We start from the raw sequence: 13,186 nt of genomic DNA, 5'->3' as shown, positions 1-13,186 counted from the left end.
CCATTAGCTTATTCCCATACACAGTACACAAAATGCAATTATAAGGAACTCGGAAACTGCAGCACAAACTTAGTATATTCTGTAGAAGAGGTTTAAGTTTGTTCTAACAGCTAATGGTCCAACATCAGACCATGTAGGAACAAAACCCAAATCCTGTGTAAGACACCAGTACTTATATAACTTCCTTAGCTCAATATGCCAATCTCCTATCTTTTACTCTTTATGACTTCTACTTCTCTTTGTTTCTCCAAAAGAAGCCCAGAGTTGAGATGCCTCCATCTTTCTCTTTTGTCTAATTAGAAAAAAAAAGTGTGTGTGTGTGTGTGTGTGTGTGTGTGTGTGTGTGTGTGTGTGTCTTGTACCAGGGGCAACAGCATGTGTGGAGGTCAGAAAGTAGCTTTCAGTTTTCAGTCAGTTCTCTTCTTCCTCTGTACAGGTTCCAAGGATTGGGCTCTGTTTGTCAGGCTTGGCAGCAGACATGTGCCATCTCATCAGCCCCTATAGTTTGTCATTAAAGGTCTGATTTGGTGAAGTTTAGGAGTACATATGCAGGACAGCTGACCCTGATGGAGTCCTAACTGGAATTTAAGCCATTTGTAGAAAGCTGGTCCTTGATGCATGTTCACAGTCTAGTACGAGGCCCTTCTCTGGCAGGCTGACATCATTCTCCCTTTCAGCGGTAAACATCAAACTTGGACTTGGGTATAGGTGGCAGGGCTTTTTATTTCAGTGTATGTGTGTGAGTGTGTGTGTGTGTGTGTGTGTGTGTGTGTGTGTGTGTGTGTGTGTGTGTGTGTGTAACATTTGAAAAACCAAAGCCAGGGAGACCAGGTTTTTAGGTGACTTCTGTTTATGTGACCTAATTTGTGCAGCAGGTTTATAGCTAAGAATTTATAGCATGAGGGTGGTGCTAATTGTGGTCTTATTTTAATAGGTATATAAAAGGAAAACAGAAGCTGCCAAGAAAGAATACTTGAAGGCCCTGGCTGCCTACCGGGCCAGCCTGGTTTCTAAGGTAAGCTTGCTGCAGTGTGGGAACTGTCCTGTCCTTGTGTGCTAGAAGCTTCAGTGTGGCTCCCTGAGAGCTTTAAATTAGACACTACTCACCTGACAATGCGAACAGTAGGAGCTCCTCGAAGCTGCTGAGGCAGAATTGCTGCTAACGGTTTGCTGTTCTTTCTATTTGTGTTTGTAGCCATACAGTTGCTTCTTAAATAGCCCCTGCTTCTTCCTCTGTGTCAGGAGTTGGATCCGGTTTAATGTCCTCAGTTTGAAACTGGAGGTGTGCTTGTCAGGCATTTCTGAACATAGCATATGTTCTCTTGTGGTTACATTATCGTAATCAGCAGTGGTACATTTTTGACCACTTGTTTCATATCATATAAATAAATAAGTCTCATGATTATTTAAAATAAAATTGTGTTCCAAGTACTAAGATGCAAAGCATATGCATTATACATAGAATATACAGTGATTTATTTTAAAAGGCACTAATATTCCAGAGTAGTTCTACTCTAGGTCATTATTCCCTTGGTCCAAAAGGAATGTGTACTCTATCTATCTATCTATCTGTCTATCTATCTATCTATCTATCTATCTACCTACCTACCTACCTATCTATCTCCATCAGACCTGATGATTGAACCCAGAGCCTCACACCAAGCAAGCACTCTCTTGCTGAGTCCCACCAGCAGACCTAAGCTCCTACATTATTTTACCAATTGGTTACTGAAGTGTTTTGCCTTTTGAGAACTTAGACAGACAAGCTGTAAGGCAAAGAGTTTAGACTAACAGGATTTGCAGTGGACTCCTGTCTTCTGAGAAGCCAATTCCATTTCATCCTTATCGTTATCTCAAGTCCATAAGGCCTCAAAGTCATGTTGAAAGGGCCTCCTCCCTGCCTTCTCTCATTCACTGGAGTTGTTTCTTCTGTGTTTCCCAGATCTGCCACTGGCAGCTCTGCTGAATGAGATCAACAGAGGGCCTCGCTCCTTTGTTGACTTGACGGCTCTCAGGACACTTCCCACCTCATTAGAGAGGAAACATTATCAGGACAATAGCAAAATCCCTCTTCTGAGATTCTGGGAGATGCACACTGGCAAATACACTGAGTCTGAACTTAGTTGTACAGTGGATGCAAAATAGGTTCTGTGGGCTGTGGGCATTGTGCTGTACACAACCACATCAAGGTGTGCTTGATTAATGGGTGAGAACATTGGATGGGGCAGCTGTGTGTGCCTCTCCAATGGAACAGCCAGCCTTTGGTTTTACCCACAGGCAAGAATAGGTGCAACTTCAGCAAGTGACCATGTAGGAATTTAAACCAGGAACCACTATCTGAAAGGGAAATAGCAAACACAGCTAGGATCCTCCAGTCTATGGCCGACTTCGAAGGGATAACTTAAAATGCTGGGACTAGAGTCACAATTGCCAACTATTTCCAAGTGTATTTTAATGACCCCTCACCAAAAAGACAACTTCAAAATGATAAATTTAAAACACTGGTCACTTTGTTAAATTAGGTAAATGGTGTTCTCAGGGACCTAGGATTTATATTTTGATGTTTGGAAAGGAACTAAAATAATAGTTGAGGAATGAGTTCAGAAGAATTTCAACCTGGACCCAAATAAGGAGTGAAGTAGTCCCAGGAGGGGGGCAGCATCCAGCGGTACAGGGTGGCTTCTATACCACTCTTCTAAGGAATTGGCTGTTTGGGGTTCCCACAAATGAAGAAGATAATAGTTGAAGACTCCCAGACTTTCCTTCATGGTGAGGATGGATGTGAACCAAATCTTGTTAGAGTAATTAAGAGAATCCGGTTCGTGACCTTACAAAGGTGTTACTTCACAATGGTGTGTTGAACCAGGGTCATCAGCTATGCTGGGTGACTCAATATGAAGCCCCTTTTCAGGTTCTCTCCAGTAGCAGAATTTCATAAACCTGAGTCACAAAAATGCAGACGTAAATATTTAAAATCATTAAAGATGCCACATGATACCTGGTTGTCTGGCAGTGTCCTCCGCTACCCTCCCCCACTCAAAGAACAAATCCAAAGGATGTGGAGATGGCTCAGTGGTAATGAACTTGCCTGATATGCAGGAGGTCCAAAGTTCCCTAGCACCACCAGAAACACTCAAACAAAGTAGAACAATACCAATCTTATGAAAAATTAAGGGTAAAACTAAGATGAAACATTCCAACCACTTTTGCATGTATAAAAGAATTTTTTTTTGCAGAATTGTGTGTTTTAGGCACAAAATAGAATAACTCTTTCAACATCATGTAATAGGTTATCACATTATATGAAGTTTTAATGCCCTCTCTTCATCTGGGGCTTCATCGATAAATTCTGGTGGGGGGGGTCCTTTGAAAATAGCTGTTAAACCCAAAACATATTTCAAGTAATGAGCTGCTTCCATTTGATGTCTTTGAAGAATGCTTGAGTGGCTACTGTGGTAAACAGTTATGCAAATGGGATTTTGACATTTTCTAGTAGTTTGGTTTCTGGTGGTATTTGTTGGTTCTCGATACAGTTCTGAGTGCTGAGAACACGAGTTAGTTCTCATATCATAGCTTCCATACACGTTCAGTACCACATGATACCACGCTGTAGAAGGGGAGCTGAGAATACATGAGTGAGTAAACATGCTCGAGGATCTGGAGATGTTCATTGGTAGAGCTGTAATCCATTGTCTTTCCACGTGTGTTGCTTCAGAAGGGAGGCTAGAATGGTTAGAACGATGAAGAATTGTTGATTAAAAATGCATGCCACTTTTCTTTTAACCCAGTTACTGCTGTGTAACAACTGGTCACAAATCCCAGTGACATACAAAGATAAGCTTTATCAGAGAAACCAGGTAGCTGGCTGGTCCTTCAGATGGAGTCCTGCTCTTCTGTCTCATTGAAGGAGTAGCATACCTGCAGTTGGATGCTGACAGTGGGCTGGATCTTGAGTGAGGCAGGGCCACAGATCTGTCTGTCTGTGATTACTCTAGGTATAGAGAGTGAATGAAGGGAGTACCATCCCTTAAGGCACCAACATGGAACTGGAATAGTTTCAGTCTCATCCCATTCCAGTAACCAAGCAAAGGCACCACGCCAGCCCAGACTCACTGTGGAGCAGAGCAGATTTGACTCTGCCTTCGGGAAGTGCTTAGACAGTCACATGACAAAAGCTGTGGAGACAGGGCAGCATGAATAGTGGTGGCTATCTTCTGAGTCACTGTGTAGTGTATATTTGTAGATTATAACATTCTGGAACTTTATCCCTCTTCACGCAGGCTGCTGCTGAATCAGCAGAAGCCCAGACCATCCGTTCTGTCCAGCAGACCCTGGCATCGACCAATCTGACATCATCCCTCCTTCTGAACACACCACTGTCTCAACATGGAACGGTCTCAGCCTCACCTCAGACTCTCCCACAGTCACTCCCTAGGTCCATCGCTCCCAAACCCTTAACTATGAGACTACCCATGAGCCAGATTGTCACATCAGTCACCATTGCAGCCAACATGCCCTCGAACATTGGGGCTCCGCTGATAAGCTCCATGGGGACGACCATGGTTGGCTCGGCAGCCTCCACCCAGGTGAGCCCTTCGGTGCAAACCCAGCAGCATCAGCTGCAGCTGCAGCAACAACAGCAGCAACAGCAACAACAGCAGCAGATGCAACAGATGCAGCAGCAGCAATTGCAGCAGCACCAAATGCATCAGCAAATTCAGCAGCAGATGCAACAACAGCATTTCCAGCACCACATGCAGCAGCACCTGCAACAGCAGCAGCAGCAGCATCTCCAGCAGCAGATCAGTCAACAGCAACTGCAGCAGCAGCTGCAGCAGCATCTTCAGCTGCAGCAACTGCAGCACATGCAGCACCAGTCTCAGCCTTCTCCCCGGCAGCACTCCCCGGTCACCTCCCAGATCACATCCCCCATCCCTGCTATTGGCAGCCCCCAGCCTGCCTCTCAGCAGCACCAGCCTCAAATCCAGTCGCAGACACAGACTCAAGTATTACCACAGGTCAGTATTTTCTAAGGTGCGTGAGGCACACAGATTTGAGTGCACCATGGATGGAGGCATAGGAGGAAAGGTGTACGGACTGGAACTTGTAAGTTGACTCGTTATGCAGCAGTGTGTAACAGATCAAAACGGTCCTCTCGAGTGTCTATTAGATAGGCAATAAGATCTGCAGTATAGCTGGGAAGCATCTTTTAGCTGACTACACATCACTTCGTTTTTAAACAGAAAGCTGCGCTCTGTCATGTGCTGCCTTTTTTATTTATTCAGGCTATACCTACAATATGTGAATCAAACCGTTTAATGAATCCTGGGACATACTGATGACTGTGAACTGGCCTTTCCGAGTCATAGAAAAAAATGGCCTTATTTCTCCAGAAGTGAGTGAACCACACTTCCAGGCTATTTGAACTCCTGAAGCCCTAAAATAAATACTAGGTACAAAGCACAGTTGTAACTACCTGAAATATGAAGATCCAGTTTCATACAAACATTTGTATGATGTGAATAGTTGATGGCATTTTTTTGTCATGAAAAAAAAAATAATGTAAATCACAGACTTTTGCCAAAGCTCTTATTTTTTTTCTAAATCTCTCCAAAAGAAAAAAATGCAAGTGATTAGATTCAATTATGGACTTATGATTTACTTACTTCTACTTTGTATCCATGACCTCTCTGATTCAAACCACAGTACATGTTGTGACAATATCTATGGCCACTGTTATCCCATTATGTTCATTCCAATTAGAAGAAATGTGAATACTATATTACGTGTTTTGAGTGACAAGTTTCGAAAAATAAAAACACTGTATTTTTAAAAGGGAAATGCACTTAAATGAAACAGTTATTACAAAAGTTAAGATTTAAAAAGAAAAAGCGAGAGTTTTTATTATGATGTAATACCGGTAGAATATTGAATATTTAAAAGGCACACTACATCTGAAATAATCAATGTAAATATTTTCTTTCCAAGTTGTAAGTTTTCATATCATGTGTTGTAAAGTTTTCCTAAACCAGGCTTTATCGTAAACACTGGCGACATAAACCATACATTGCTACATTGCTTATTGTGTTTTTATGCTGTTTTATACTTTTTTATGAGTTATGATAGCAGCAATTAAGTTGTTTGTATTTTGCTTAACTAAAACAAAATGCTTTTATCTTGCTATAGAATAAACACATTTCAGTAAAATCTGTGGACTGTATTTTGATGCAACGACAAGGACACTGTTCACTTTTCAAATAAAATGGAATGTCAAATTTTACTATTGGTCCCTTGAATACATTAAGATGGGGAACATGGCACCGACCTGTCCTGCTTGAGCTGAGCAAGCTGTGCATTTGCAGCTAGAAACACAATATTCTAGACAAGAATTTGGATTTTACAGCCAAACACCAGAGCCCTGAGTCCTGAAAAGAGAGGAACTTGTGGAACTTATTTTCTTTTTTTCTTTCTTTTTTTTTTTTTTTTTTTGTAATTATCTTTTTGTTAAGATACAAATGTGGTACAAAGTATTTACAAATAAAATACAAATAAGATACATAACATTTATGTAGGGAAAAAAAGCAGTTGTCTTCTACTTGAGGCTAGAACTGGCTGCCATTGTGTTCTTATTTCTGTTAAAATGAATGGTGGGTCTTAATTTTGAGGCCAAAATAAGGATTTTGGTGCCCATTTTCCCTCTTTTTCTCAGCTCTGTGGTGGCTTCTTTTTGAGAGCTATGTGACCATGATCCCCAGTTGTCTTGCATGATTAATTACAGCATCTGTCCTGTCTGAAGCTGTAATGAAGAGGTCTTGATAAAAATTGCAAATTACCACTGGCAACAGTCTTAAACTGCTTATGATAAAATGAAAATTAAAAACAGCAAGTGTCAACCCTGACTAGAATTCTAATCTGAAAAGAATGAGGGTGTGCATGCCAGTAGCGTCCATTAATACTACTGTGTGAAAGACACTGAAAAATAATAGAATATGGATTCCTCAAAGTTGTTGTACTTCAAAGAATATTTACTGTATGTTGTGGGTTATGAATAATGAATCTTGCTTTCAATATTTCATAATCCTCTCATACTCCGTATTATGTACAAATATTGAACAGCGAGAGATTCTGATTATAAATTTATAGACTTCTTGCTGTAGAAAAATTTATGTCTAAATTGAAGCTTTTCATAAGACGTATTAGCTGACAGGTATCAGTGTTCAGACGGCCTTAGAAAGATGCCGAACCACATCTACAAGGGGCCGATTGTGCCCACAAAGCAGTGGTCGCCTGCAGCACATTCATCCGGAGTGAAGCCAGTGCTCAGAGTCTCTGTGAATGGAAAACCAACATTACATAGCAATAAGAACCATTTGATATTCTGTTGTGGGACCTTCAGACAAATGTCTTCAAAATTAATTGCTAAACTACATGTGACAGTAATTGTGTCTTAGTTCTATAATTGTCATTTTGAAAACCCATGAAGTATTGCTGGGGAAAAAAAAATGTCACTAGTGATGAGGCTTAATTGCAAGTGAAGTCTGTTTGCAACTGTTTGCCGTTAGAGACAGGTGTTGTCGCAGCTATTAAAGGATTTTTTTTATATATATAAATCTTAGATTTTTTTATCATATTTCATCAAATTACATAAAGCTACCAATAGCCAGCTCCAGGGGAAGAAAAAGATAGTTTAATTACTACAATTTAAAAATTAATCACCAGGCAAAACTATATATTTAAAACATCAAAAGGCTTGAATTATGTAACCAGTCCCCCACTCTTGTTACCAACTTGTTTTAATCAGCATTCACAGAACGGCTGCTCTTGTACTTCAATTTATATGAGTGACTGGTTTCTGTCCCTGGGTCTAAATAAGATTTTGGTACTCTTTCTTTAGTGGGTCAGAAATAAATGCTGGCAATGAAAATTGGTCTGAGAAGCCGAGTAGTCTATTGGGTAGGCTCCTTAAGTGTTCCACGGGTGCTGAGTGCCCCCCCCCCTTCTCAAACCCCATCTCCAACACACACCTCATCTCTCCCCTGTTGCAGGGTCATTATTTTATTACTCTAGCTAACTGTGTTCCCTTTCTGTGTTCACCTGTCCCGCTGTCTGATAAGAGAGCATAAGGACTTTTTATTTTCAGCTGACATGGGGTCATTAGTTCCTGACTCAAAGAACAGAAACTTAAATGCCTTCGTGCAGCATAATTTCTGCAATATATTACCACCTGACGGCGGTCTGAAGGCTTTCGAGGCAGATGGATTAATATCTCAAGTTTAAGTAGGAGTCCTCTGCTGTCCACTCAGCGGGCTCCAGACATCTGAATGGCCTCTTCCCCGCTCTCACTTCACAGAGCATTTTCAGCACTGGACTTCAATCTAACCTTTCCTCCCCCTCACCCACCCCCTTTGTTTGGCTTTTGTTTTGCAACAGCTGTTATTATCGTTTTTTGGTCAGCTGTGATTGCTGGAGGCAAAATAGGACCAGATGGTGTTTTGCTATGCATGAATGGAGCATTAGAGGAGTTGGGACTGAATAGGCCAAGTTTGAATGGTGTCTATGCACCACCTGCCTGCCTTAGCTGCGGTGTACACATCACAGTAGTATGATCTGTCTCAGACCTACTAGAATCGGATGGGAAAATGGAGAGCTGGGGTGGATTTCCCCCATATTTATTGATCTTCCATGCACTAACAGAATAATGTACTGTACAGTCAATTTGAGTTAATTGCATATGACACAGCATGGGCATGTAATCCATCACTCTAGAATTCTGGGTCACTTTAAGGGTTTCATTGCTCCTTAACACACGTACATGCATACATATGCATTCGAAAACACACACACACACACACACACACACACACACACACACACACACAGGAGTAGGAAGAGAGAGAATGAAAATATAAAAGGATATTCCAAAATAACACTTAAGAATCTGAGGCTGAGGTTGCAGTGGATACTGGAAGATAGCTGAAAAACAATTTTTTTTTTGGTCAGGAGAAAGACACAGTGAAAGAACCTACACTTTTGATCCAGCAGAACTTCTCAGAAATGTAGGCTGTCCCTTAAATGCTGCATGAGGTACTACTCAACCAGACTTGGATTTTCTTAGAAAATATTCTTAACCACCAAAGTCTTGCTCTATATCTGCTAAACTAACCTCAAGGATACATGTAGTCCCAGAATGCTAAAGCTGGTGGGTGGTTTTCATCTACGTGGACTGCAAGCCTACAGGTGTGTGGCTGTGTGTGTTACTGAGGAAACACTAAGCCACCTGGGAGATGTGGAATCAGATATGCAGGCAGACAGCTCCATTTGCCTTGGGCCCTAATTACTTAAATTTACTTCCGCAGCATGCAGAACCCTGTGATGGGTCCCAAAGGAAAGGCAGAGATAAATAGCACCTTCTGTTTACTTGGTATATGCTTGAAATTTCCCCTAATAAAGATTTTAAGAAATCATAACAGGCCATCCTTCAGTAGAGTCTCCCTCCCCCACCCCTCCTTGGAGCAGAGAAGGTACCACCACACAGAATGATTAGGTGTGCCAACAGGAGACATAAAACAAATGTGTATGATTTTTCTCTTTAATCTGAGAAGGGGAAAATTCTCATTAGGAAAGGGAGAGACTGTGATTGGTTGGGGGTATTGGAGAAAAGTGCATGAAATTTGTGATGTTTGGCAGGCACCTTGGGGCTTGGGGAGGCTGTCAGGAGCCAAGATGGAAGTCTTGACCTAGAAGAAGAGATGTCTCCAATGCCAGGGATGGGAGTGGGGTGGAGTGGGGGTGGAGGAGAAGAAGAAGACTCAGGTTTGAAGTCCAGGCACTTCAAAGCAGTGGATATGGACATGCATTTTTCCTGCAAAGGTGAGCAGGGGAAAATACTGGAATGGGAGATGGGGTGACATTTGTTGATGATCTGCTGAGAATTGTGTTGAACTGGGGCTCTGAAGGAGTGAGAAAAACAGTCTTGAATACAAAAGGGTGTGGTCCAGTTGGCATTAAAAGAAGAATTGATCAGGATCCCCATTTGAGAGAGTTCCTCAATATTTGGTTCGTCACATTGCTCCATGCTCCTTCCCGCCAAACCCTCTTCTTTGGGGTGTGTGACCACCATCACAAAAGCCAAATCAAGTCAAGTTTTTGGTGTCCTCAGTAGAATAGGCCTTACTCTTATGCTAGCATCAAGAGAGACCATTGTGGAGTGTGCTGGGAGAAGAAAGCTGTTTTCACTACTGGTAAAAGTCACCCTCACTTGAACTCCAACATGATGTAGGATGAAAAGAAACCCTGGCTTTGTTGCTAAGTCAAACCTTTGGCAGAACTAGCAGTTTGTGGAGGGTGTTGGTTATGGTCTCAATTTAATTTCAAAGAAGAACCTTTACAGACAAGAGGATGGCATGTGGGTGCACACCTCTTAGCAAAAGAGTAATGCTCTTTTGTAAAATGCCTCATTGCCTCTAACACTTGTATAGCATGCTGTACTTTCTAAAGCAATTTACCATGAATGATTCCTTCCATCTCTCAGCCAGGTGAGGTAGGAGTTAACACATAACAAATTAGGAAACTGAGGCACATTGAGGAACTGTGATTTGTTCCCATGTCTATTTACAAGAGGCAGAACTAGAATGGGAAGTCACTCTAGCACCCTGTTAAATTCATTTGCTTTCAAATACTTGAATATCCATGGCATTTTTATGTGTGTTTATGTATTAGGATGTAAGATGTATAACGTATGCTTGTCAGTGTAGATGGGTGACAGAAATCCATCACAACACTAAACAGAGTAATTAATCCATGTTTTCCCCATGGCTAGGCAAGCAGCAAGCCAGAGCAAGCGCCACCTAACCCATGTTCTCAATGGGGGCACTGTGCCACATGGCACTTTATTTTGGTGTGAATACTTTCCAGTCTGGTTGTTTTCACTACCATGGTGTCTTTCTGTTATTATTTTGTATTCTGGCAAATGACTTTGACTTGTATTCAAGTATAAGGACACTAGGTGCTGTGCCAATGCCAAGATGGAATATTTATTGTTTCACATGTATAAGAATGAGTAAGCATTGAGGAAGACTACAAAGGGTGAGAGTCAAGTGAGTGTGCATTGTTATGCATGATTTAAGGAGCCCAGGAAATTGATTTGCTTAATATGGGAGAGTAGAGGGAGTAGGTGTCCCTGGGAATGGTGCAGCAACCACCCTGCACCACCCTTCCTAAGTTTCCACTCCATCGCTGAGAAATACATGCCCTTGCTGGGTATGGTGAATTCCACCCTACTTGTCAAAGGCCATATGTTTCTTGTCAACAATTTTTATTGTCTTGATTTTAAATAAAGCACTAAAACCACATTGCAACTGGTCACTTGCCAAGATTGAGTAGACTTGAATTGTCAACATATCTACATGGAATGCCAGTGCTGAACATGCTATGAGCCAATATTCGGGCATTAACTTACACTGTCTCTGAGTGACTTATCTAGACTCAACACCATAGTGGTTATTTTGAGATCTGGGTCTTGGGTTTATTTTCAGATTTCTGCCCTACATTTTCTTTCCAGTCAGTTTTCCTTGCATCCAAGGACATATTGTTACCAAGAAAGATGCTTTTTGATAGCGTGCCTTGTTATATGTCACTTCTGTTTTCTCTTTAACATGCAGAGAGAGCCTTCGTTTTCAGTTTATCACAATGAGCGAAAATGATGCCATGTCCTAAACCTGCCTTAATTGGTAATTTGCAAATTTGACACAAGATCTTAGTCCAAATTACTCAGGCCTGCTGTGCTACGCCTCACCCTCTCTCCGCAGTCTTAATCCTCTCCTCTATAATTGGTATTGAGCACGTGGAGGCCCCAGGGACAAATAACAGCATCTGAGGAAATTACCTACCTACAGTCTGACCTCTTGTGTGCTTTTAGATGCCAAATTAAGACATTCATCTTTGAACGTTGGGACAGTACCTGGAAGAGAAGGCACCATTTTGTTCATAATAACATTTTTATAAACCATGCCCAAGTGCTGGCATACCTACCTGGCAACTTGTTAATGATGTTCAGGATTTTCTGGCCAATAAACATGAGTCCAACCACAGTTCTTTCCAAAGCAGAACCTAATTCCATGCATAGGTGCAGTATCCTCATGAAGCAAATAAAACCAGATTTGCCTTAGCTCTACCATCTCTCTACCCTGTCCCTTGCCCAGAAAGAAGCAAAAGAGCTACTTAGCTTAACTCCTAAGAATCTTGGTTGGCAAGGAAATCAGAACTTCTACCACAAAATCTCACAAAACTTAAATATGCTAAGTCTTGATGGTCATATTTGCTTCTAGATCATCAAAAACCCAGAAATAGTAGCCTGGGTTCCATGAGTTGCTATATGTAAGCAGCCAATCCAAACACAATGCCTTTGGTGGGTTCACCTGACTTACTTGCTGCTAGGATGTTTCTGTTTATTTGTAGGTTGTGCCCACATCTGTATGCTGCTGGGAAACAACTGATTGTTGAACAAAAAACATGAGTACTTTGTTCAGTTCTTCTCTGAATCAGCCTCTTGAATGGAGTTCCTTGTTATCTTGGACAGGACCTTTTCAGAATTTTGTTTTAGATACTTTCCTCTTTAAAACAAACAAACAAAACAAAACAAAACAAAACATTTATGCGGTGAGGAGCAAGGTCCATCTGAGGACTTCTAGAAGTACAGCCGTGCTAGCACTCTGAAAAGAGACACCAAGAAGCACCACAGTTGGCCAGCTTTAAATGCTCGGCTCCTCCCTCATCCCTGAACACAGGGAATTAGCAAACTCTGCAAAACAAAATTCATTCAATGCAAAACAAGAAAACTCTGCAAATGTAGGCCAGCATTCTGTGCTCTTGGGTCATGGTGCCTGCAACGAGTCTTGCTACCCTAGAACCCAAGACAGAATGCACACAGTACCAGAAGGTCACCTGGGTGAGGTGATTGGTAGGGACTCCAACATCAGCCATGAAAATGGCCAGAGAATTAATATGTTACATTTGGTATGCGTGTGTTCTTAGAACAGCTACGGATTTTATGTTCATACAGATGGTGTTTATGTAGAGTTTGCGAGCTCAGCATGAGAAGGAGTCATAAAACAGACTGGGGTTTGGTGCAGTTAGGCACAATTACTATTGTATAATTGAATGCCGTTGCTATTATATAAAAATATTT

The 13,186-nt window shown here is 41.5% G+C and overlaps 1 protein-coding gene across 2 annotated transcripts in view; it reads left to right on the top strand.

Moving 5' to 3' along the window:
* Positions 1-6,280, top strand: part of Tox3 (TOX high mobility group box family member 3) — a 98,083-nt gene extending 91,803 nt beyond the window's left edge. For both annotated transcript variants that reach the window (XM_051195106.1, XM_051195105.1), the window contains exons 6-7: positions 935-1,015; positions 4,281-6,280. In XM_051195106.1, coding sequence (XP_051051063.1) covers positions 935-1,015; positions 4,281-5,033 — 834 coding nt within the window. In that variant the 3' untranslated portion in view covers positions 5,034-6,280. The remainder of the gene's footprint in view (positions 1-934; positions 1,016-4,280) is intronic.
* The last annotated feature ends 6,906 nt before the right edge of the window (positions 6,281-13,186 follow it).

This window comes from Phodopus roborovskii, unplaced genomic scaffold, assembly GCF_943737965.1.
Source record: "Phodopus roborovskii unplaced genomic scaffold, PHOROB, whole genome shotgun sequence".
Classification (NCBI taxonomy): domain Eukaryota; kingdom Metazoa; phylum Chordata; class Mammalia; order Rodentia; family Cricetidae; genus Phodopus; species Phodopus roborovskii.
Note: the sequence above shows the minus strand (reverse complement) of the source record. Positions and strands in the feature narration are given on the sequence as shown.